General features: G+C 38.7%; 1 protein-coding gene across 1 annotated transcript in view; it reads right to left on the reverse strand.

The window, feature by feature from the left end:
- FAM172A (family with sequence similarity 172 member A) overlaps window positions 1-26,818 on the reverse strand; it is a 141,154-nt gene that overhangs the window by 99,588 nt on the left and 14,748 nt on the right. Inside the window, exon 4 of the mRNA XM_026044093.1 lies at window positions 5,922-6,041. Within this exon, the coding sequence (XP_025899878.1) occupies window positions 5,922-6,041 (120 nt within the window). The remainder of the gene's footprint in view (window positions 1-5,921; window positions 6,042-26,818) is intronic.

Consider the following 26,818-nt stretch of genomic DNA (forward strand, 5'->3'; position numbering starts at 1 on the left):
GAGCTAGGTGAGATATCTCTCCATGGCACGTGAACAACCTCAGCAAAACAGGCTGCTCTCTCCCCCCAGGCACTCTGACACCTCTCACCTCTCCACATCCCTGCGTGAATTAATCTTTTCGAATCTGTTATGATCACTTTTTTTTTTCCCCCTATTCTTAAACTTACTTATTTGAGCGTTTCTAAGTAAATAATTCTTCACTTTAAGAGTTTCCTGATACAAGCTGCCAATGTAGAACGAGGTGAGACCTCAAACAGGTGGTTAGATGAAATTATCAGGCCAAAGCCTGGATGTAAAACACCTACACCCCAACACCTACATTATCCTCTAATCTAGGACATGCAACATTTAAAGAATATACTCATTTTTTGGCTCAATGGTTACAAAAACATGTGAAGCGCAACAATGTGGTGTCTTGTTTCTTTAGGATATCCATCTCCTGTGAGTTACCTATGGAGGTCTTTTTAAATTAGATCCCACAGCCACCACGTGTGCAAACTGAAGTGCTGTCCTGAAAACGAATCCCAATATTAGCTCCCATCCCTGCAAACACAGGCAGCTGGCGGCCAACCTGCCGTGCTGTGAGCAGGGCAGGGGCTCCGCCGGGTCACTGCGACGTTGGGCTTCTCAGCTCCTGATTTCAGCAGTCTCCCAAGAACTGCTCCAGGCTCTACATCAACTTCTGCCACAGCTCAGAAAAGCTATTTCAATTGACTAGGCTGGGCAGGGGCATTGAGAGCGGCATACCCACAGCACGCTCTAAAAGCTTATCACTTCGAGAGGCAATTTTTACATTTCTAACTCTAAAGCTGCGTATAACAAACCATTCAGTCGGAAATTTCAGAAAGCGAAATTAATGAAAAGCTAATGACAAGTTCCCAGCACAATCGTCAAATCTCTAAAACTGCATTTTGTCCAACCGAGCAGGAATAGTGCTACGGCCAGCGAGGCTCCCCAGAAGCTGGGCCGCTGGCTGTTGACCGCTGCTGTTACTAAGGCCCCTGCAAGCTCCGGCCAGGGCCAGGCTCTCGCCCGGCTCAGCACAAGGCAACACTACACAGTGCCAGGGTCTGCCAGGGCAGGCCGCAAAACGGTGGATCTAGAAGGATTTTAAATGCACAAAATTGGTTGATTTTGATGCAATTAAGTTGCTACAGCAGGTATAGCAGTTTGGACGGTGTCTCTTAAAGACACTAATTTTAACAGAGCTGATTATATATATATGTGTGTGTGTGTGTGTATTTTATATATATATATATAAACATATGTACTTCTTTCCTATACTTTCAGCAAATTATCAATATCCACACTCAACGTCTGAGCCAATAAAGATTATAAGAAATAGTTTTTCATCCATTCAAGGACAATGAACCTACTTTCCATCTCCTGATTTAATTATATTTAATTATTTTAATTATATTACTTCCCCGCTTCATACTTGTAAAGAGATGCAAGCTGGAGACACCACTACCAATTCTAACAATTTTGTCATGATTCCTATATTTGGTGTTTTTTTTTTTTAAAAAAGGGGATGTTTCTAGTTTATTAGTGGGTGAGGAAGCCCTTGAAAATGCGAAGTGTGGGGTTTCAGAAATACCAGAGGCAGACAGGAAAAATAACTCACTTTTTTTTTTTAAATTTTAAATAACTTCATGTTTCTGAACATCTCATTTACAATTTTTGAAAAGTTAGATTTAATAATTCTTCTCATGACTTCAAAATTAGTAGTAACCATACTTTTTTTTTTTTTTTTTTTTTTTTTTAATAGAGTCATAGGTAGTTCTAAATGTCACCCAACAACCTAGGACCAATCTTTCTTTCCCCGTTCAAAGGCAGGCAGACCTTGATCTGCAGTGGATGGGCCATGAGACTCAGGTAGGCATTTCTTTCCAATATATTCTTTTCTCTTCTGTGAAGGCACTTTATGCAGGCACTCACAAGGGAAAACATTCTTTTTAAAGCACAATAATTGTAAACCCACAAAAATTGGCAGAAAAACTCAAAGGAGGCGTTGTACCAGAAACTTATTTTCTATAAACTAAATATAAAATTCACTCTATCAACTTGAAATTCTCACTTTCTGTTAAATTTCATAAAATTATTATAAGCTGGGAGTTGGGCAAGTTCCACAATTAACCATCAACTACCACAAGCTGCATCTGAAAATAAATCCCCATCTACGCTCTGTAAGAGATAACAGAAGCAAGAAGCTGAGATGTGTTCATGAATCATGTTTTGAGTTTTCCAAAACCATAAATTAGCAGAACACAGTGACCCAACAACTATTTTTAGGGCTGTGTATTTAAAAAGTAATTTACTTTTAGATGTTATTAGCTGTGCTTTTAATTTCAAGCTACAATTACACAAAGTTTTAGTTACTAAATGTTAAGATACATTTTAGCATAAGGTTTATGATTAGCATTTGTAATTTGAGCTATAAACAATCTAACTAATTACATTTATTGGTGGAACTTTACTTCCCACACATGTTCAATCACTTTCAATTATTCCCCTAGTCATCTATGACCCCGGAAGGTGCAGAAATTGTGCGCCCACATTGCAGCAAAAGGATAACTTCTTCTGTGCATTCGGTTCAGTTCTGTGTTTTTCTGTTTTTCTTAGTATCTCCCAACTACAGGCATGCAAAAATGCCACCAGGCACAAAAGCTGCAGGCACCAATAAAAATGCTAGATGCTGGGGCATAAACGTGGCTACCATTTTCAAGTATAAGTGGCTTTTTTAATAAGGGTCTTCCAAATCACAGCCTGATACTTCTGGTTTCCAGGCTCGGCCCAAATTCCAAACCAAGTGGAGGTTTGGCCACCAATGGTCTGTTAGGACTAAGTATAAATGCTCCTCCGACTTCACAAGGTGTGGTTATAACTACTACCTCACCACTCTGAGTTTTCTACCACAATGTATGTCCACGTGCACGCCGGTATAGGATTTTGGAAACCTGAAGATCAGAGCAGAGCTGCTTCTCCTGTGCCAGCTCCTTTAAAAAGTGCCAGCAAGGGAGCACCTGGACATATTGTGTCTTCGTAAGGCTCAAGGCTTCCCACCGCTGCTCAAGGGACAGCAATGAGCTCTGCAAAGCTCATGGCCCGAGATCCTGCTAACCACCATGAACCAGCCCTTGTTTAATATCCCCTTTCTCTGCCCAACATTAAAGTTGGCAGTTTTCAGTTATTTGAAGGGGGTTTTGCCCCACGAAGAAGTGACGAACTAGAGATCTCTGGTGATTAGGTGGTTGCAAACTGCCAAGGCAGAACTAGCAGCACTGAATGCACAAAGACAATTTAAAAGATGTTTGATGAAAACTCATGCGTTTTCAGGTGGGGTTTTTTTTTTGACTTTTTTGCTTTTTTCCCCTCCTTTATTTCCCCTGCAGCCACAATCAAAGGCAAAAGGCCCAGGCAGAACCCCACTCTCCAAATTAAAGCCATATGCTTCCCACTGCTCTCCTGGAAGAGGAATGGGTTCAGAATGAACAGCTGTGCAAGGGGGCTCTGTAACTCTTGTGAGGTATATTTTTATGAATCAGTTGACCCAAAATTCTTGTGTAGCAAGTGTAGAGGTGGTATAGTTGCTATATCAACCTCAAGATCTCCCCCACATAAAACATGAGAGAAAGTGATTGAATATGTACTTGTTGTAAGACAGTAATTGCCCATCAGATGCTATATTTATTTTTTCAAGCTCTTTGCAATTGCTAACTGCCATATGGATACAGAGCTTAAGAGAAAGGAGATTATAACAAAATAAAATCTTTGAAATTAATACCAGGATACAACAGCTCAAGATGCATTTCAATTGTATCTTCCCTCTGCTTCAGTGTAAATCTTATTTTCTTAACTGCTTTTGGTGGAACTCCAATATCAAACTACCTCTACCAAAAACAGGTGTTAACAATATCCTTTGATTTAAAAAAAACCCCAAACAATCAGGATACATTAGATATATTTCTCAGGTCTGGTTTTGCTTGACAGATATGTGATGTGCCAATGGTTATATATTATATTCTTCCTCTCATGCATGCATCTCCTGCAGAGATAGCAGACTACAGAAGCTGACCCTTACTGAGACCATCTTGTCTCTCTGACAAAGCTCCTTTTTAACTTCTTACTTACTGCTTACTTCCTGTGATGGATAAAAACTTTAGCTCAGCTTGTGATAATTTCACAGGCCCTGAGCACCCTGACCCTAGAAGCCCCAAGGTCAGAAGTCAAGTCTTGTTCTGAAACATCTGTGTGCTTCATATTAAAGTAGAACAAAAGTGAAGAAATATCCACCAGTGTGACAAGAGAAACAAGCAAAATGGGAATGACACATTGGTCATCTGTTACCCATGCCATCTCAAGCCATTGAGGGGAATGCCATGGAAAACCTCTGTGCACTAACTCCCCAAACCTCTTTCAAATAGGCACTTTGTTTAGGAAAAAGTGAGAAAGGGCTCGAGGCTCATTTTGTACTTCCTGCCTTCTTATGTTAAGTTTATATATTTGCAGGTGTCCTGTGACCCAAACAATATGGCTTTACAAAGCCTACCAAAATTTCCCTAACCTTTCAGTTTCAAAAAATAGGACACTCCAGAATAACTTCAGTTGAAACATGGAGCAGCTGAAAATCCTTGCTTGGGAAAGAGAAGAACAGATATTACCCACACGCTACTGCACCAAAGGAACAACAGTCACGTGTAATGCAACCAGTTTAGAAAGTTGTTTGTTGCCTGAATTTCTGCTTATACCAAGTTATTTATTGTCACAAATTTGGTCTCTTAATAATTTAGTGTGGAGGCTATTTAATGACCAGATACGAAACTACCGGAGGAAAATAGCCAGCTAAACCACTTTCAAGTTTCTAAGTCTGTACATGCGATACATATTCTAATGGCCTAAATATCTACAAAATAGAAATACTTTAAAAACAAAACATAAAAACTCTTAAAATCTTAACATAGTGCTGCACAGCTCTGGATTTTTCTTGTCTAAGTGGCACAGGAAGAGAAACAAAATTCTCATTCAAGTTTTTTTCTTAAGAAAGGCAGTCATCTTTCCTTTTAGCAGTAACCACTTTTACAGTTTTTTAGTCTAATGTAGTATTTTATAGAGAAAAGTTGTAAATATATGCCTGCTGATTCTTGTGTCTATAACATGATGTCGTTAGTCCTTAAATTTATGTTTCCACAAGAAGTGGAACTTTTGGAAGTTTCTTCAATAAAGCATGTCCTGATTACACCAGCATTTTAGAATTAAATGAGAAGACCACAGTGTGTTCTACGAGACAAGCTGCATATATTGAGCATTAAGAGGCAACTTCTTTGCATTCCAGATATGGGGAATATCTTTGCCTCCTAGAGTACAGTCAGAAAGGCTGACTAACATCTTCCTCAGCAGTAGCATAGTTTTACAGGCAACCATAATTCTCCTAAACTTACATCACAGTAGGTTTTACCCAGCACCTACTAAATTGAAAAATGCCTTTCCAGCAACTTCGTAGGCCTCTGCTGAAAAGCTGCTTTCCCACGCATTTCCCCTCATGCTAAATTCCAATATACATACACAAATTTGCTTAGCATTAAAATTATTCTTACTTTGCTCAAACTTAACCTCCAGTCTCTATAAGCACAGGGCAGAAGCCCAGAGAGAACTACCTTTAGGTGAATAGCCTAGAACAAGAAGCTCCAATGAGCTTTTTTCCGCACCATTTTTTTTTTCAGGTTAGCGTACGTTTAGAGCCTTATCATCTAAATCAGTAAAAGAGAAAAAAAACAATGTAAAGAAATCCTCCCATAGCTCTGTCTATGTGACCACTGGTCAAAGTTGTTCCTAACTTGCTGTTTGAAGAAGGTGATCACAAAAGAATTTTGAAAATCTGCAAAAGACTTTAGGAAAGAAGGCAATGGAGAAGTCACACTTACCAACTCTACGAATGCAAGTCCACCATAACTGTGAGCAACAAAAAACACGTTCTCTGCTGCTGACTGGGAAATAAAATGGTCCCACACATAAATTGCATGTTCTTCAGGAGATCCATTATCCTGCAGAAAAATTTACATTTGTGACACGTTTTCTTTTTAAAACCGGCAGTTCTATCTGAAGGTAATGTGCTCCTGTATGTTTACATGTTTTTAAAACAAACTTCAAATTAATTTTCTCCAGTGTCAAAAAACGAATAGATTCTTTTCTCTAAATAAAAGAAAGGGCAGTAAAACTATTGTGTTCCTGGTACTTATTTTAATAAATACAACAAAAATTATGCACCTGCAAAGTTTTGTCTAAATACCATGTTGGCAATTCAGCCTAGCAGAGGCATTCAAAAAAAAATTATAAGGCACTACTCTGGTTTTCCTCTTTTCAACAATTCTTTGTCAAGTATTTGTTTACTGATCATTTGTTTAAAGTAGCTGGGCTTTGTATGATAACAGGATAGAAGCGAACACGAACGCAATTCCAAACTCCTGACTTTTTTTTGGGCATATTCTACCTGTGCTCATATGCTGCAATGCATCAATGGAATATTGTCTAATGCGACTATGCCAAAGGTTAGAATTCCGTACGTTGGAATTCCTTTTTGAAGTATTCCTTACTGCTAGCTTGTGACTGTAGATTATAAGATAAAGCATAGACTAAACTCCTCTTGATTGCTTGCATATTAGCCATTACTTTGGAGTCCTGGAGTTTGGGCAACGCTACTTTTCATTAGCAAACAGGAATTTGGGAACCCAAGTCAATTGAGAAGAGCCCCTGGACTGATTTACGTTGATTTTAGTGCAGTCTCAAACATCTGAATCGCACGCTCCCATCTCTGCCATTAATTCCCTTGGCAACTATGAGACAGCCCCATTTCCCCCTGCATTTCACTCGTTTCTCAGACTTTCTACGCTCTAACTCCAAATGTGCCAAGTCTCAGATGACAAGAATAAGATGCTCTTTCGCTCCTGTGCCCCAGCGTGACACCGAGATTTCACACCTGCGTAACACAACACTGCAGCTCTTTCCAGCCCCAGAGCTCTCGTGCCAGGAAGAGTTTCTGAGGGAATGAAGTCCCAGGATTTGCATCCCCTTCCCCTCCGCTCTACCCACTAACTTGGTGTGCCTTGATGACAGCGACTCAGACAAGAGAAGCCGCATTTCCTGGGTGAGAAGTGAGTACATACCCGCCAGAGCGACCAACAACCAAAACAGGATAATTACACTGTATATAAATTATGATAACCTTATTAAAAACAGTGAAGCAAGTCTGTACCTCAGTGCTATTCTGAAACATAATTTGAGGGATTTAAGACACATCTAATAGGTGTATGAAACCAATGGAAAAGGCTTGGCAGATTTAGGCTTTTTCTTTTCATGCTCGGGTTCCGAAATAAGACGTATATACCAACAAATCTTTGTGGATCTCTACCTAAAGCTTTTAAAACAATTACATGCTTTTGAGAGTCTTTCCTCTACAGCAGAAGCGATTAAAACACATTTAGCCAATTTGCTACAAAGCAGAGAAGATGTTCTTAATGCTGGGCAGATTCTGCTCTCCATCGAGACACAACATAATGTTAACTCACTATAGCAGCTCCTGTAAATCACCTCCACGCGAGGGAGGGCTCCTTTTCTGTCTTTGAACTGTGTGCCGAAATTTGACCGTAGAAACAGAAGATTCCTCCCTCTTCCAAGAAAAGAGGGAAGTTTTTCAAGAGAAATTCCATCAGGAAATGATTAGCAGACTAAGATAAACCTGAAGAATAACATAAACTGAAGCTTCTTATGGAAAAGGATGTATTTTAATTAGGATACTTGCGGAAAAGACACACTAAAACACAGGGATATTTGCTAAATGATGAGTTTAACTAAAAGATTGCTCCAAGTCAAATATGCAGACAATTCTTGTTTTTAATTACCAGTGATTGCAATTCATTCTTTTAATTTTTATAGAGGTGCATTTAGTTCTGATAAAAAGGAGAGGTTGCCTCTGGTTAACATCTTGTCTTCTTTTTTTTTTATATTTATTACTTCATATGCTGATGGGAAAGCCTACAATCTTAGGATTTCCAGAAGACTCAGACAACAGGAATAAGCCTCTAAAAAATTCAGAAATTCAGTCCAAGAAAAACCTTCCACCAATTAAAGCGTAACCAGTTCTCTAGCAAACCAAATTGTTAACTGTACAGCTCCACAGTTTAGTTTATAGACTCAATTTGACTTTAGAAAAAGCAAAAAGAAATGCACTAACGCAAGTTACATATACACTGGAACCACCAGTTCTTTTACTATCAGTGAAATATATAGTATAAAATGGCAGGATAAACTGTATTGTCATATATACTCTGCTAAACTCTGAAAAAGCTAAAAGATGTGCACATGCCAGAAAGCAATGTCGGAGAAGTAATACACATTTAGAAGAAAAACTCTCTCTTTGTAGCATCTGCATAATTTTTTCCTTTGCTTCTATTTGAAACAACTTGGATGGGGAATCAGCCAATGCTGTGTCCACACAAGGAACAGCTGGCTACATGCACGGGCACAGCAGACTGCAGAATAATGCAGGTCGCTTTAGGATTTGGAATTAGGCTGGCTTCCTAAGGACCCCGGGATTAGCCACATCTGTCTGGCTTAAGTTATGATGCTGAAAACCGCAGCTTTCATATGCAAGGTGACAGCCTCAGGTAGCTGTTGCTTCCTTTCATTGCAACTAAAGGCAATGCACTTACATACCTCCTTGCTAAATTATGTGCTAAAGTGGGGGTCTCTTGGTCATGCTTTACATAATTATCGCTACGGCTGCATAAAAAGGGATGGAGAAGTCGTGCTACATACCTCAGAAGGCAGTTGAGCCTTAATGCATTCCCATTTGCGAAAGAGCTAGAAAGGTGCTAGGAAAGCTGAACTAAAATTTTCAAGTGCTTCAAATTGGTCATCTGAAGCCGATAATTCTATGCCTAAATAAGTAGCTCGATTTTCAGAGGTGTTGAAGTCAACAGCTGTGGGTCTTCATCACTCTGAAAATCTGATAATTTATTCAGAGCTCTAAATACATTTTAGGTAGCTATCCTGAGGCATCCATCTTGGAAAATTTTGTTTCCAAAGTCTGATTATGAAAAACACTTTTTTTTTTTTTTAATCTTCTTTTTCTAAGGCATTCAACTTGTCTGTAGTTACTTGGTTTTAGGTTACATTTGTCTGTACTGACTTTTCTGCAGCAGATTTTGTAATCTTTCCACTTGAAATGAGGTCTTCAGTGCATTTTATGTTGAGTTTGGCCTATTTCTTATAAATTATGCTGAGACTCATTGAATAAAGATTTTTGCAGACTCATGCAAGTTTGAATAATTGTAGGAAGCCTGCTCGCAGGGAAGGGAGCATATTTTGTTCTTTGAATATTTCACATCTTGATCTTAATATTTGAAATGCGAAAAAACATACTCAGATGAAAGAAGATATTTCTGCAAAACTCTCTGCTATGTATCATTAGAAAAAAAAGTAAAAAAAATTAAGATCCCTGTTGGTGTGAAAAGGCGTCTCTGTGATGTTTAACTAAAACAGAGGAGCCTGAAAAAACATGTAAATGTTTGATAGCTACAGATAAGGTGAACTCCTACACCTGCACTCTGCTTTGTTCAGGTGGAGAATGCAGTAAATTGTCCATTGAGAATTTATACTCATCCGTGGGCACAAATGATTTAATCTTTGCATGTGTTCCCACTATGAAAAATCTTACACAGTTCTATTTTATATGGAATAATATCAAGAAGATTCGCCATTTAGTTCAGTGATAAAAGACATCCATGTCTTTTTCTTAATAACTATTGAATTTTAGTACTTTTTGCAGATGAAAATAGAATGAATATACCTTGTTTGCTGTCAGTGGCTACCAACACTACAGAGACTACCAGATATTGAATACCTGTCATACTCGCATGCAGCAAATTCCATTGAAGATTACCTGAGAGATAAATGTGGTTAAAATCATTCAACAGAAGTAATTCAGAGGTATTTTAGGTTCCTTATGTTATATTTATTCCTTTCCCTGCATGCCAGAGGAGGCAAACATTTCAGGAACTAGCTATAGAACGCACATCCATAAAACTACTAAGGAATATAAACAGCCACACATTAAGTCTGGATCAGTTAATGATAGTGCACAGGAGTACTCGTAAAGATACTCCTGCTAGAGGAAACTACTGCTTCTCCATGAAAAAAATGATCATCTAATGTTTGTAAATAGAATGAAGATTTATTTCACATGGTAGAAAGAAGCATTCAAAAACAGTGCTTTGAAAATACATTTCCTTTTCAAATGGCATTTTCTTTTCCAATGTCTTTTAAACACTAATAACTATGAAGTCCTCACTTTTTAAAGCAAATGGCTATTGCTGAAAAACGATCATAAATGGTTAATATGGAATTTTTCCTTTTAATATCAGCAGTTCAATCAAACAGTTTGATAGTACAGTCTATGGAAATTATATGACAAGGATTAATAAATTCGTGTTTCTCATCTAGATGAAGTCATTTAATATCCCCGCGCCAGAACCTCTGCTGCAGCTGCGAGCTGCTTGAAGCAACAGATTGAGGTAAGAGTCGGGAAGGAGGCCGCGGCGCTCTGATCTGCTCAGCCTTGACTCAAGCTCTGGCACAGGTTAGCAAAGCCTTGCGCTGCTCTAACCTACACCAGCTGGGCCCAGCTTCAAAGGGACCTGCAAGCAGGAATAACTGGCACGCAGCAAGGCGCTCTCTGCTCCTCACAAATGCCATACGTGCAGCTGGCACAGGCTGTCCATGCTGCTTCCAGGCGAGCAGGGGACTGCCCGGCCTCAGGGGCACGGCCGGCTCGCACGGAGCCAGGCCTCTCACACAGCACCAGTGCAAAAGGATGAGAGCAAGGGGGAAAGTCCTGCCCTCCAAACCCTCTTTTCATTTTCTGCTACATCTCTGAAGCCTCATCTTTAGAAATTTCTCTCTTTGTTACCTTTTTGGCATCTTCCTCAGCGCTGTCAAGCCTACAAGGCTCACTACCCTGTTAATATATTGTCTCAGAGTCTATAGCACATTAATAAAATGACACACTTAATCTCTCCCACTTCAAAGAAAGTTTTGACTGTAAGAGAATTCACTTGCAATTTAAAAATGCTGTCTGCAATGGTAAAAGTCCAAAAAAAAAAAAAAAAAAAAAAAAAAAAAGATTGTGGATAACTGCTCGGGCAATAAATTGTGTGGACAAAAAACAGTAAGAAACCACAGATTTGGGTTTGTCTTTTCCAATATTGCTAGTGTATGGATTGAAAGGTATATAACATTTTAATGACTCAAGCCATTAGGAATACACAGATAAGCAGTGTGCATACAGTGAATACAGTGTTATGCTCTGTTGCATTCAAAAAAAACAGTTGAATTTACTAATGTAATATCACAGTCATTAATTGTTAAATACCAAGCTGAAGTGATGCAGCAACCAAAGCCTTATCAACTATGCCAGATTCTAACACCTAGACATTGCAAAGTCTGCAGTTATGATGGACTACCTGAGTTGATAACACATGGAATTATCTAAACAACATTTGCATATTTGTGTAATTATTTCCTAAGGTTAATTAGCTCCTGCAAAGCAGCTTGCCCTTTGAGACTGCTTACTGTGACAGGTTCACATATTTCCTGTTTCAATGCCAAATTTTACTTTTTTTTTTTTTTTGTTTTTAAACTAACCTGTTACTGGAAAGTTACAGACGGGGCAGAAGCTCAAGGCTTTCAGCTGCTATTGACCTCACTGGGACACTCCCCATTGCAAACCTCTCATCAGTCTCCTCAGCATTCACACCAGAGAAAGTCAAATTAGTTTTAAGTTCAAGAAATCAAGAAATTTGAGTCACTTTTTTCCTGCAGTAAAAAGTGAGAAATACAACTGAACAGCTTTTTAACAATTTACCTGAAGGTGGCTGCTATAATTACCTTCTATCAGAGCAAAACAAACTCTCTTTCAGGCTCTATGAGCTGTAAACAAGCAGATAGGGGAGAACAGAACTGCAGAGTTACAAGGAAGGCAGATCTCCTGCTTGCAGTTGCTCACTGTCAATGGCACAGAGCAATTCTTCCCTGCAAGGCAGGACCATGCACAGCTCTTCCCTTTGCTTCAGTAACATTTGGGACAGACACACTTTTGCAAAGATAAATTCCCCCAGGTCTTCCTAAGATTTGCAGCACCCTTATTTAATGAACCCCATAAAAACTGAGGGGCTTACCCTGGAAACATTCTTCGACTAGAAAGCCAGATTTGCAGAACAAGTCTGAATCTATACACATATATTCACAGCACAAGGCAAGAGTGGAAACGTTGAAGACAAATAAAAGTGGAAGATTTGAATCCACGTTACTGCTGAGGTAGAATTTTTGGTGTTCTAGTCTAATACTCTACAAACGAGGGTTCTCTGCCATTCACTTTAATACCAGCAGAGTCAAAAACAACTTTTCAGTCCTCACAAAAACCCAACAACCTATAGTTAAGCCTTTACCAAGTCCAGTTTGCCTTCAGTAAGGCTCCCTGCTTTTTCCTGTCTTTATGTGCTCACAGTTTGTGGGTTCCTCTTCATAACTTCACCTCACTGCATGCCCCTTTTCCCTGCATTTCCCTCTACACTTCTTTAACCTTTTTTTTTTTTTTTTTAACCTTTCTATCAAATGCAAGGGGGTGAAATCAAGCCTCCTTCGCTCCTTCTGCAGCACCATCTCCTGCTTTGGTGCTGCAGGTCTTTTTCTAACCACTGGCCACCTTCTCCCTCACCATATAGCAGATCCCCTTACAAATACTAAGCTATCCTCAGCAACTGCTGCATTTTCCTCACTCCTTTCACAAATGTTTGTCTTGGATAAGACAGCAACAGTGTATGAGCTTGATTGCAAGGGAAGTTACACCAGCCACTGACGGCTAATGAACTAGAAATGACTCCACCAATTAAGTGCCCTCTCCTTTCATTAAAGAACATTCTCCCTGTAATACATCATGCCTTGAAATGGGCAATAGAAATGCTTTGAATCCAGGGCACCCAGAGTCACAGAGTCACTGGACGACACAGGTTGGAAGGGACCTCCAGAGATCATCTGGTCCAACCTCGCTTCTCAAGCACGTTGCAGATGACATCCAGGCAGGTTTTGAACACCTCCAAATGCACTAAAAGCTAGAATCTGCTCACCAGAGGAAAGGAGTGACAGCAGCCACCTCACATCCTCCGCTCACCAGAGAGGAGCCTCTGGAGACAGCCACCAGAGAGGGCTTTCTCTGCAAATAAAGTGGTGAGGCCATCCGTCTACAAAAGCTCCTCATACATGGAAGCACTTCATCTCCTGACATGCAGAAGTAGAACACCTTCAAAGCATCCTGCAGGGCAAGGTCTGAGAAAGGAAAGACACTTGTGACAGAAGCTGAAAACTGGCCAAAGAGTGATTTTTTTCCCCCCAAAGACGCAAACTCTGGTCATATAACCAAAAAGATGAAATGTAAGGCAAGGATAGAAAGTAAGGAGAGGTGAAAGGGGCAAGAGGAATTCAATATTATTATTTCTCTGTAGCATGAGTATCTGAGGACAAGATTTTAAAGGTTTTAGCTCAGGTGACTTAACAAAATTTGAACCTTAATAGAGAAATTCTGATGTATTTACAAAGTATTCTATCTTCCTGAAATTCTTTTTAAGCAGCTGGTTAACCTTTTAACCAAAATTATTTTTTAAATTATTTTCTGAAATATCTTTTTAACCAAACGTAAGAAAATCCATGTTACTGAAATCTCAGAACTGCCTCTCTCTTTAGCCCTACAGGTGATCTGAGCAAGAAATTGGAAATTGTACTTACATTTGGAATATAATTTCATCTATGCTTATGGAATAGTCATCACTAGTCTGCATGCTATGCACATGGAGATGCACATACGTGGATATGGATTACCATAGAACTCCTCAATAAATGGATTTTGAGGAAGGATTTCAGCAATTGGACCACCTCTATAACAGGACTAGCCCAGGTACATGAAGCAACATGAAAGAAGGCTGCAGAAGGAGGACATCAAAGGTAACAAAGTCAAGGCAGTCTCAGTGGCAAAGCAGACAGAACTGGAGGAGAAAACGCTGCAACAAAAGTAATGGATCTATAAGCCTACACCACACATCAAAAATTTGGTCTAGTATGTGCTGCTGGGAGCACTCAGAGAAAATAATAAAGGCGACTGAATACTGGGTCAAGGCAGTAACACTGGTTGCTGCATCCTGAGTTGAGTGGAATAGAGATTACATCAAAGAAAGGAGAGGGCCAGAAAGGGGAAGGTAAAAAATGTAAACAACTAACAGTTTGGCCTTGAAAGTTTGAATGGATGATAAATTTCATTCCTCTCTCCTTCTATGGGCTCTCTACAGATTTTATTTGAATATTTTGCTACATTAAAACAACAAAACCCATCAGGATTCAATCAGCTCTGTAAGTGGCAGACTGGGTTCATGGTCACCAAAGTATGGTGCGGCTCCGTCCAACAGAGACCACTAAATTTACATTATTTTAGTGTTGAATTCTTGTGAATTCAATGTTTATGAATGATGTTATTTGTTATTTAACAACTATGTTCATATATGTTCAGGCACGGTCACATTGTATTTTCCCTTACCTTCCCTTAGCAAGGATTAAACCAAGAGTCTTTGGGTATAAAAATGCAAGCCTCTTCCACTTAACTTATAAGAATGACTGGGAAAATAAGGAGACTAAATTATCTTTTTTTTTTTTTTTTTTTTTTTTTAAGGGCAGCGTCTAAGAAGGGAGCAAGAAATACTCTAGCAGTAACAGCTGCTTTTGAGACTGAAGTAGATACCAGGTATCACCACAGCTAAGTCCGACAGAGTGCAATATGGTAAATATAAATAGCACAACCAAGCTTGTTACTTGACACTCACCTTCTGAAAACAGTATTGCAAAAATGACTTAAGGTTGGGTTTTTCACATCACAGGCCTCAGTCCTATTCCTGCTTATACCCAAGGTGTTTGTGTGCCATTTCTTGAATGTTTTGCTGGTGATGTGGGCCAGTGATGGGAGCGTTCCCAATATTTTTTTTGAAACCTTAATAAAAAAAGCTGTTATAAATATTCTATCAAAGGCAGAAAGACTAGAAATTTTATGTGTTTCAGTTAAATACAGATTCTGTTAAGCTACAGACTGGTCCCACCTCCAAAATGTTTGACCGTTTATCAGCAAGGCAGACAATCTTGACACATCTGCTAAATGAATAAGTATTGCATGAAATGTGTAATACCTGGCATATCTAATAGCCAACTAAAAACAAAAATAAAACCCCAAAATATATTTAGCAGTCTGAGAAAAAAATTCAGATCATCACCATCTGTGGAATGGTGATGATGAGAGAGAGGGCTTGGGAGGAAACAGATACCCACACTTTGCTAAGAAGTGAGTTTTGAGAATAGGTTGTGTTCTCAATTTCAAAAGGCAAGTTTTAGCTAATTCAAGACTGAAGAAAGTCTATATCCCCGTCCTCCTGCCTCCAAAAGGTGTCTGGGAAAGGCATCAGATAAACAGCAAAGCTATTGTTTAAGAGACAAAGGGAAAGCAAGATTACTTTAACAATGAACAACTGTATATTTATATGGAGAGACACAACAAAAATCTTTCCAAAAAAATGATACATAGCAGTAGAGAGGAAAACAGACGCGTCCTTATGTTTCCAGGAGTTGGAGAGGTCACTGGATGAATCACAGCTGATGCTCCCAAACTGTCTGCCTTCCATTTCCTACCAGATGCCAAGATTCACTCTGCTGTAAATGAACCACCCACAAGGGTTGCGGTGAGCAGCGACGCTTAGTTCAAATAAAGAATACAGTCTGCACACGTGTTCCACCTTAACGTGGCCATGGGCCCACATGTTACTCCCTGGGCTTCTCCAGTTCATACATAACATTGCCAAGCAGCAACAAACTGAGCAGAACCTGCATTTTCACTCCTATCTTCACCAACATCAGCGGTTAACTATATTTTTTTAAAACATTTTGTATTCGGCCACTCCCCTGGAAGCTTAGGGCCCATGTTCTCCCCAATTCCCACCACAATTACAATCCAACACGACTTCAGATTGCGTCCCACTTTTCCCACTTCAGGCATAAGCTGGGCCTTCCCTGGTGATGGTGGTCAGGAAATAAAATTCACAGTTACGCTTTATATATATAAGTGAGAATGAGAGGAACTTGGATTCTAATCTCCCCTTGGGCAGTATGAGGGACTTAACTTTCCCCCTTTATATCCAGCTTTATTGCTCACAAGCAGCAGAACGAGGTAACATTTTGAGCCAGAAAAGAGTTTTCCTCGGCTAAGAGCTAGGCTAATCAATAACCTAGAGTTTCTTCTTAATTAAAACAACAAAAATCCAAAACAAACGAGCAAAACTTCTCCTCTCTTCTCTAAAGACTTTTCCAAAGCGCTCGTATCACCTCTGCTTGGTGCCACAGTGGTGCCACATCTCCCTGGTTAAAGTAGCTGCTTGTCAGCCGCATTAAGACAATGTTGTCAGCCCGTTATCCCAGTTTGGATTTTCCTGTTATTTCTCCTGCAAGAGCCCGCGGCTGCCCCTACTGTCATCACCATCCAACTGTCTCCTAGTGAAGTGCAGGAAAGGAGACGGAAAAGACTTTAAAAACAGCGATCATCTGTTTCTCAGTGGCTCTGAGTTGTCATCTCCAGGAAAAGCTTGTTTGATTTTTCTATTTTTTTAAGAACGTGCTTGGGACTACATTCTTGGGTCTCCACAAATCCACTTATAATTTAATTTTTTTTTAAATGAGCTCTTGTTCCTTATGAAGCTGGAGCACAGTTAAAAAAGCCTTTCTTCCCAACAGATCCCTAAATATGTATGATCTATCTATCTATATCTATATATGTATATATATATTTTATATACATTTTTCCAAATTGACAGACATGGCAAAAGTTGTCTAAGCTAATTATTTTATCATTGAGACAAAAATGTATATGCAAATATGACCTTTTTTTTTCTTCTTTTTTAGACTGAGGACAAGAACTTTGCTGACTCACAGAGAGGAAAAAGGTGCAGGAGGAGAGAATAGGAGGAAGGAGGAAAATGAACCAAAGGAAGTTTTTACTTTAAAAAATACATAACCAATTTCCCTTTTAACAGCCTGACAGACTTCTGCATTTCTGCTATTTGGTATTTTTGCCCTTCAGAATGTGAAGCGGCATCTTTCCTGCTGGCAAACAGCTTGAAAATTCTGTCAGGAGAACCGGGCAGAGCAGAGACTGCAACAGCAACTCCCCGGAACAGCTCTGTCAACCCAGTCATGATCTGGCTTTTAATAAACACCCGTTCCGTTAACATGAGTATCCCTGTGCTAAGAATGTCATCGATCAACCTTTCAGTGTGCATGGATGTACATATTCTACATAAAGTACTGTATCAATTAGGCAAATGAGACTCCAAGAGATAAAAATTCAAACCACTAGCAATAAAAATCTACTAAGGTAACCGCATTTCTGTATTTGCAATTATTTGCTGGTATTCTTGCATTTTTCATGCATCTGCCCAAAGTCTCTTTACTTACTTTTCTTCTTTCCAAACTATTTGATCCCAGGGGTCAAAACTTTGCCCACAATATGTTTCTGTCTAACCTAATGTACGTTCCCAAGGATGGCCTTTCATGTAACTGTGTTACTGGAACAAAAGAGCATTTCTAGAACAGACTACCAGGTTCTATGCTCACAGCTGCCTTCCCTACCAGTCAAGCTGCTGGCAATTAGTACATTAATTGTAAAGATAAGTAAATAAAAATGAGAACAATAGTTTTACAAGAATTATCTGCATAGAACAAAAGGGGAAATCATGCTAGTTTTTTTTTTTAATGATAACATAGATTTTTCTGAATATTAAAAATAATTTCCTTTGAAATGAATGCATCTGAAACATTCAAAAATTCCTAATGACAGTCATGCAAAAGTGTTATTTTTCTATTTCCTGAAGTACTTGAAAAGTATTTAACTTTCCAGTTCTTTCAATCTGTTTATATGTTGTAATGAGAAACAGACATTTTTTAACCATGCTATTGCAAGAAAAATAGCATTTTGGCCAAGAAAAATGCAGATTTCCCCACCACAGGAAACAATGAATCTAACAAACTTCAACACATTTAAGTAAAACAACAACTTAGTATTTTCATTTGCAGTTTTGGTTTGAGAACAAAGCCAGGCTGTAAAGTCTCTGTTACAGAGTTTATATCTCTTACATGAGTTAAATTAAATAGAATGGCTTCATTCTGTATTTTTTTTTGACATTTTTGTCTATATTTATTATATACACTCAGATGTGGTTATTTAAATGAAAGAAAGATTGAACAGGCTCAAAGGTAAGCACTCCAGTGCTTTAAGTACACTGATATACTATTTATTTAATGTACAGTTACAAATATTTTTCTGAAGTGCCTTAACATATAGTATTAGCCTACCATAATTAACTGTGTTTGGAGTAAGTGCCATTGGCTTATAAAACATTTATCCAAACTAATGACAGACACAACTCCAAATCCCAGATTCCTGTTTTCCATAGTTCTTGTCGTCGTTGTTTCAGTAATGAAACCCAGAGCTCTGACCTGGGAAAAGTTGCACGTTGCCTTATTCACGCCTCGGATCTGCTGTCGGATCTTACTTTTAGACCCACCTCCATTAATTTTGCTTCCTAACATTGTATGCTAGGAAATGATCTTTAAACCTACTGAGACTCAAAACAACCTTAAAACTTATTTTACCTACAACGTGAAGTCTGTGATTCCCTCACACCGACCAATTTGGTAAACTTTTTATTTTTTTTTTCTGGGATTAGTAAGGGTGTTGGCGTTACAGCAACAGTGTCTCGCAGAAAACTAAGATCATTAGACACTGATTTTTCTTATTTTTCTTAGTGTCACTTTTTAACAACTCAAAACATTCAACTACATAACAGACAGCTTGGCTGTATTTTAAATTAGCACGAATGCTAAAGCCAGGAAACGTAATTCTCAGGATATCAGAACAAAAGGTTCAGAGAAAAAGAATTCTTATATAGTATGAGATTATCAGGACTAGACTGTCACACCGTGACCTTGCTGGCGTCTAGCTAATCTGACAATATTTGGCAGAGCATTGTTTCAAATCAATAACTAATTAACAAAGTACAAAAGAAGTTGCACTGTTTTTTGAGACTCCTTGTTAAAAATGGCTTTTGGTTGCACATGGGCAGAAAGGTCGCATTTATGACATCTTCACGAGGCTTTCAACATCTTGCCACTGTCAGATTAAATTACTTTTAGCAATTAATTGTCATAAGTTAAAACAGAAGCACATTTGTTACAGCAGGTTGTCATAATGACATGGTGAGGAGTTGTTTTGATATGAATTTCTTCCACTGACCCTCTATCATATCTTAATTTTTTTGGTTGACCTAACTGGAAAATTGGGAGCAATCTTCTAACTCAGGCAGCACAGGCCAGACATCGGGGGTCTTATTGAGATTACATACTGAACAATAATTGAAAAGAAATACCAGAGATAACTCATGATCTTATGAATAACATATTTTTAGAAGATTATGAAATCTACAAAGCTCATATTAGAAGGCAGGATAAGAAAAATAAACCCTCAAAATACACAAAATGTCGCTAGTGTTACTGTTAGAAACTGTCTGTGATGCCATCTTAATCCTTTAATAACCAATAACTATTTCTTTGATGTGCATCTTAGCATAAGAATTACGTAGATTCAATGACTGGAACCTGTGTTCATTCAAAACTCATGCTTAATTTTGGAGGTTTGGACCTTATTGTGCTTTAATAAAAATTAGTTTTACCCTTTAAGTTCTTTTTGATAAACTTCTCTGTGTTATGACATATGCCTACTGCCATTATTATAGATAAGTCTGCCACCGTTTAAGAATATATATTAGTTGGCTATAATACAACAGGATGAAATTCAATAGGCAAAAATCCTAACCAAAAGAAACTCTATTTGTTTAATAAATGTTAAATCTAATTTCCTCTTTTTGACCATTCCATCCCATGAGGGGGGGTGACCCTCTTTCTCTCTCTCTCTCTCTCAAAAAAAAAAAAGCCAGTTCAGTTCAGGCAATACTGGTATGAACCCCATAAAGCAAAGCTTATCTTAAAAACACACAAGAATTATAGATGGAGCATAATCTTCTGCTCAACATCACACGTCATTGCTCTGTGAGGGTTTCTTTTGCTCCTTAATATTTTGGAAGAAAAAAAAGTAACTTTTAGTGATTATCAGAAACAAGATGCAGATTGTGTCTATAACTTCAGTCTTTAACTTACCACATACTTAAATCTTATGGTTATGGTACAATTTTGAATATTCAGGCCTGCACAAAATGGGGTAGTTTCTACCATAGCAATTATCAGCTTAGTCAGTTGGGCCACCAGAAACTAAGAAGATAGTGGAAGATTCCTGTGAAAAAAAACCACATAGGATTTCCTTAACTCTAAGAAAAAAAAAAATCAAATCTGGTTTTTGTTGTGTTTGCAGGTAATGTGTAGACAATCTGTAAAGCCTACAGCTTGCTCAATATTAAACCTTGAAAAGTGTTCATCCAATTAATACTTCTCATGGCATAATTTAGAAAGCAACACCCCTGTGCTTTAAAGAGGCTGTAAAGCCAGAGTGAAGCCAGCAATGTACTAATTAAGGTACATAATAGAAATGTTAATCAAGACCTTAAGGAAAAGGCTGCAAGGAAATAACATAATCCCCACATTACCACCTAATGCCCCAATGCCCAGTCCCAGGGAATGAAGGGTAAGTAGGAAAAGAGAAGGCGGACTCATTCTGCCCTGCACTTGAGGAGAGAGAGGTTGCACATAAGAGGAGATCTGGCTTCAGGAGCTGCCTTCAATGCTGCCCTGAATGGCTTGCAGAGGATAACTTAATACTTTATAAGCATGGGCATAGGTTCAAGAGATGAAGAGACACTCCAGAGGCCTGTCCACGGGTTTCAAGGCAACGTGTAGTTAAAGCATTTGTGTGCAGTTAAGATAGAGATTCTGTTTTCACTTCGAAATTAAAGTAGGCAAAATCTTCTAAGCATTGGTTGTTCATAGGCGTAATTAAATTGCTGTGCACTAATGCTTTAATAAAGTTGCAGCCTTTTTAATTCTGTCATGTCTACCCTCTTCTAAATACACACTTGGCAAATAATCAATCTGAATGTCACAGGGTATTTTTTGTGTTCCTGAAACTTAAGGATTGTTTTGTAGTTTAAAAATGAGAGTTTGCAAACGCTGATCAACAAGGTAGAAAAAACTGGGTTTTTTTGCTGAATAAATAGCAAAGCAGAGGGGGTAAGAAGGACATGGACAATACTTCTATCTTTCCCATTATGTAAAAATGGTCATGCTAATAAAAGGCTAGAAAATATCTAGGAAAAAATATTCTTGTTGCTGTAGTGCTCTTAGCTCTTTAAGCAAATTTAAGCAGCTGATCTGCTAAGAAATCTTCTTTTCTAAAGAAATCCTGGAAGTTCTGATCAATATGCTTATGTTAAATAGCAGCACTCTATGGAAGTGGTCTTAAGCACCTGAGGCTACTCTTCAGAAGTGGATGACCGACCACAATGTCACTTAGTGGTGACACAGGGCAATTCACCACCCTGGATAACGTCTGCAGAGCCCATGCCCAGCTTTGAAGACTGAAGAGGATCTCAGCAATATACAACACGTAGGTTGGAAGGGACCACTGGAAGTCCCCTGGTGCAACATCCTGCTCAATGCAATGTCAATCAGGACAAGCACTGCGTCTTGTCCTTTCATAAGTAAAACAGTGAGCTCTATAGCTTCAGCATTACAGAGGCATAAAATCCTAGGTTGTGTAATTTCCCTCAATCTGAACTGATTACAGCATACAGTATATGCACAAGCAACTGCAGAGAGGTCATGCAGATGAAAGTTGCTGTGGAACAGTCCCCATTTACAGTATTTTCATGTACGGCCTTTTCTTGACTTTTGGATTCTTGGTGGACCCCAAGCAGAACTAACACAGTGGTCACCTTTTGCAACTACAGTCTTTACAGGCTCTAGGAGACTTACATTTTGTCCAGAAACTTTAGCTTCAGACAGAAAAAATACATTATTTCATAATGTTATAATGAAATTGGCACACTCTGCTATGCCTATGTTACCATAATATTAACAGGATTTTAAAAAAAGTATCTAAACTCCCAAGATGGTGACGATGTTCTGTCTGGTGCACGTAGGATAAAAATCTGTTAAAGCTCAACCCACCTCTACCAGTCACTGGGGTAGTTCAAATCAAAAGGGGAAGAAAAAGGTAAAATAAGATAATGAACAAGAGCCAACAGTAATAGAAAGATATTTAAGATGCCTCTTTAGAAGTGGACACCGTGATCGGATTCTGTTATTTTAAGATGCATCAGAGCCATAACTCAGTTGCCTGCTTAAGATATAGAGATGGTATCCTTAAACTGAAGCCATGTCATACCTCAAAGAGGATGATTTTATATATGGCCAAGATCTTCACTGTTAAGGCTTTTAAAATAAGCAACAGACATTAAACACAAGCCTACCCTTTTTGGCAGCCACTGTGAAGGACACATGATGAATAACATGATCCTGTCATCAAACGTGTTTGTTCATTTTTCAAGTAACAGAAAAGCCCTTCCAAGAAAAAAAGGGCACTCTTCAAGGCTCACTGTGCTGCAAGGTGGAATGTATAAGGCTACTGACTTATCAAAGGAGAAGGCCTCAAAGTGAACTTCAGAATCTGGAAAACAGATTTCTAAAGTATTTCTGTAGTCTTAAATGTCTTCATTGCGTAATTCATGACATTGCAAAGAATTTTTCAGCAAACCAGATTACTAAAAGAAACATATATATCTTTTTAACTATATCTACATGCAGTTATTAAGGTTTCTGTTTTACCAAGTTGAGAACAGAGTAGCTGGGACACAGTTAAGTGACACTGTCAATCGCCCACGTTGCTAGGGTTAAGTCTGAACTTGCAAGACCAATGAATGCAGATTATTCAGTTATAAAGCAGGTGGAAAAGAACAGGAGATACTAATGAAAATCCACCATGGAAGGAAGCACCAGCTTCCAAAGAACAAACATGTTACATATGCTTATGAAGCACCAGGCATATTGTCTGACTAACTACTTCTCTAATTACTTGCTCTACTATATGACTGGATCGACTGATTCAATCTTTGCATTTGGTAAAGGAAATCTGTCTGCACCCTGTCTTGCAAACTCTCAAGGACACATTCCTCAAGGACTCGGAGGACATTTCCCTGCAGGACTCGAGCACACAAGGGCTTGCTAAACTTTCCTGTAGCCTCTATATGTGTGGGAGAACTGCTGTGTCCAGCTAACTCTTGTTCCTGTACATTGTTATGGTATAGATATGGCCACGAAACCCAAAATGTCCTGGATCTGACAGAACGCTACTGAGCTGAGGCTGGGAATTCAAAAGCTTTATGTAGGCAGCTTTGCTTAAGCAGAGTCTTTGCTACAAGCTCTACTTAAAAGCTACCGTGCACCCTCTTGTTACAGGCCTTCTTCCTTTCTCCACTTGCTTTCTCCTACTAAAAGAGTCGCTCCTGTATTTTCTCCTTAGCTTCAGGCCCCAAGATGCAAAAAGAATTGTAGAAAAGTACTTGTAATTCATATTGAATTATAGGTATTCTATTAAGGACTAAAATTAAGAGCTATTAGAAAATATGCCAGAAAATAAGCCTTTAAGGGCAGGATTACTCTTCCACTTATTTCTAATTCAACAGCAACATGACAGAAACAAAACTAATATTTTTGCCTTTTTTTTCTCCCAGAAATACAGAAGTTCAGCAAGCCAAACCAAAGAACTAAACTGCTGTAAAAATTCACACATCCAGATACACTGTGAGTTATTGTAGCACATTTTGATAGCAAACTAAGAATCATTCCTGGGATGCAATATATCATCAGAATAGAAAAACAGAAATTGGAGCCTGTTTTATCTTGATACACAATCCCCATGTCCAAAGATAATTACTTTTACAGCTCACCAGTTCTAAAAGTATGTTTGTCTCTGTAAAAAGCTACAAACGAAGAGGCTTCCTGTATTTCCTGAAGAGCCATGTAGTGTGGCTGTGATAGTTTTCTTATTCAATGCTTTCGCTAAAAATACCAGCCTAGAAGTTCCCAAACTGTTTGAAAGGTGCTTTAAAGCCTAGGAAAACTTCAGACTCTTAAACATATATAATTCTCAGTAACTCTGTGAGGAGAGCAATCTGTGGAAAGCAATCTGTCTTACTTTTTTGAGTAGTTTCATTCCCAGCAGTGCCATCTATTGGGAAAACTCACTAAAATAATTCAAATATTATTTGATTATAAAGAAAATAAATCTCCCTGTGTATTGACTAATTAAGGCTGATTCAGTACTGATCAGAAATACAGAGGAGGAGAGTGAGAAGTGTTAATTTTTACCGTCGAGATTACGTATGGCTGAAAAACAGCCAAACAAAAAGGAAAGAAGACCTATTCCTGACACGACAAGCCATAAAAGACATAAAGCATTTTGATCAATTTAGCATCCACTTTCAGGCATGGAGAAAAACAGAGAGAGCAAAGATTCAATTGAGAGAGAGGAATGGGGCTATTATTCAAATTTAAATGAGTGGTGGCTGTAGATACTGTAATACCTTACGGAGCACTTCTGTCTTGACCTTGAGAAAAAGGAGCTGAAGTTGGTAAAAGGTATTTCTCATGGTGTATTAGCAGGTAAGTAGTTCACTAAGGCACAGCAAGAATTGCGCTCATGATCCTAGTCACCTCAAAGCTCTTGATGAGGCATAATTTTTTTTTTTGCCTGTAAAGGGATCACAACAAATTGATCGAAAAGATAAACCTTGTTCTCAAGAGACAAGTAACTCTAAAAAACATCACACAATAAAGGACATTCACAAAAAGCACGGATTTTAGGAAAATAATTAATTTGTAAGGATTTTAAAGTGTAATAAAGAAAAAGATTATAAAAATTAAATTTTCATATTTTAAGCAATGCATTAATTGCAGGGCAAATTGTTCCACATTCCTCCATGTTTCTCCCACTATTTCCAGCACATTTAGCAGTGGTTGCTGCTGCAGACAGCCAAGCAGACTACAAGGCAACTACCAATTAGAAAGTTACTTAAACCCCCAAACTTAGAATTTGTTTTTCGTGTTTTTCCTGGTTTTTCACTTTGCTCTCAGTGGCAAATCAGGCAAAAACGACATCCTCAGATGCTCTGTATCCTGTGTTCCAGTTCCCTGGCTGCTGACATTCATTTCCTAGGTCTCCTTAAATGTTGTTTACATTCATTAAGGTCCAGCTCACGTATCCTATTCAATACCCATAAATATCTTTAGAAACAAGGAGTGGAGGGGGAAAAAAAAAGTTATTTTTGCAACAGCATGACTCGTATCTAGGGGGTACCGCATAAATTTAACTCAGAGAAATTAATTCTTATATAGGCAGTAGAACTCTCACTATATGAAGGTTAACTGATCTTACTAATCTAACTGATCCCTTAGAAAAGAAACATATAAAGAATCTCTCTAAGTTTTGCAAAAGAGGTATACGCTACCACTCGAGCTCCTACCATTCTTCCAAACACACCCAAACCTAGCGTCAAAATATGCAATAACTGTGTATAGTGAGTTAGAAGCTATTAGCCTTGTTTTGGATATCAGTTAAAAGTCCTATTTCCTTTGAGGCTATTTGAGAAACGATAAAGGATACTTACAGAGACCAATCTGCACAAATCCTGCAGGAGGATGGCCTACGTGACCTACTAGGTCTTTTCAGTCATTAACTGCTACAGCTCCACAATCAAAGATAGCCAGGGTCTGAGTCTAAGTTTGAATAATTTTATTCACCCTTGCCTTCAACAAGTAGCTCTGCCTTCTGCTGAGCTAGTTGGCTTTCCGACGAGCTCACTAAGTGCCCAGGTTTCCTAAGCCGGCGTCTTGCCTGAAAGGAAGGATGACTTGGGTGACCTGCAAGAGCAGCTCTTTTGCAGGGCGACCCGAGTACTGCAGCACTCGCGGTGGGAGGAGAGATGCAAGCTGATCCTTTCTTTGGGAATCTCACAGAGCTCGCCTCACGTTTAGGAGCCCGGGCTAACAATACGTATTTTGTCCAACATCACGTAATGAAAGACACAAAAGCTAGATGGCCCCAATTTATTCCTTTTCTTTGATTAAACTATACTTGTGAAATGCAGAACAAAGGCAGGCTGTGGCAGAATGAAGAGCCAGTGGAGCTCTTGAAGAGATGCAAAATCTGCCTTTGGTGATTATCTGCTTTTCGGCTTTCTTGCCTGCTTAAGGCAAAAGCGACAAATAGAACCATTCTGGGACACATAATATAAAGGTAAAGCATGCTACAAAAAGTCTCTGCAAACCCAGGATTTACTAAAATACCTAATTTAACTGCACAAGATAAATAGCTAAATTATAAGGCATTTAATGGTACTATATTTTGAACGCTACATACTCTGGCTTATATATTTAGTACAAAGGTATCTGTTCATTGCAGTGTGTCCATAGGAGAAAATGTTACAATTACCACTTTTCCTGTTAAGCAGAAATTATTATAGGAGCTTAAAACTTAGCTGACACTTTGGGAATGATTCATGGATGCAACTGTGGTTGCCCAGTGCCACTTTAGATGCCTTAGGGTATTATACTCAGCTTCCAGCTGCCAGGCCAGGAGGAGGCAGCTCTCCTGAAGAGACAACACATCTGCCAGATCACTGCA

The sequence above is a fragment of the Nothoprocta perdicaria genome, unplaced genomic scaffold, assembly GCF_003342845.1.
Source record: "Nothoprocta perdicaria isolate Ctin4 unplaced genomic scaffold, notPer1 scaffold_35, whole genome shotgun sequence".
Lineage (NCBI taxonomy): Eukaryota > Metazoa > Chordata > Aves > Tinamiformes > Tinamidae > Nothoprocta > Nothoprocta perdicaria.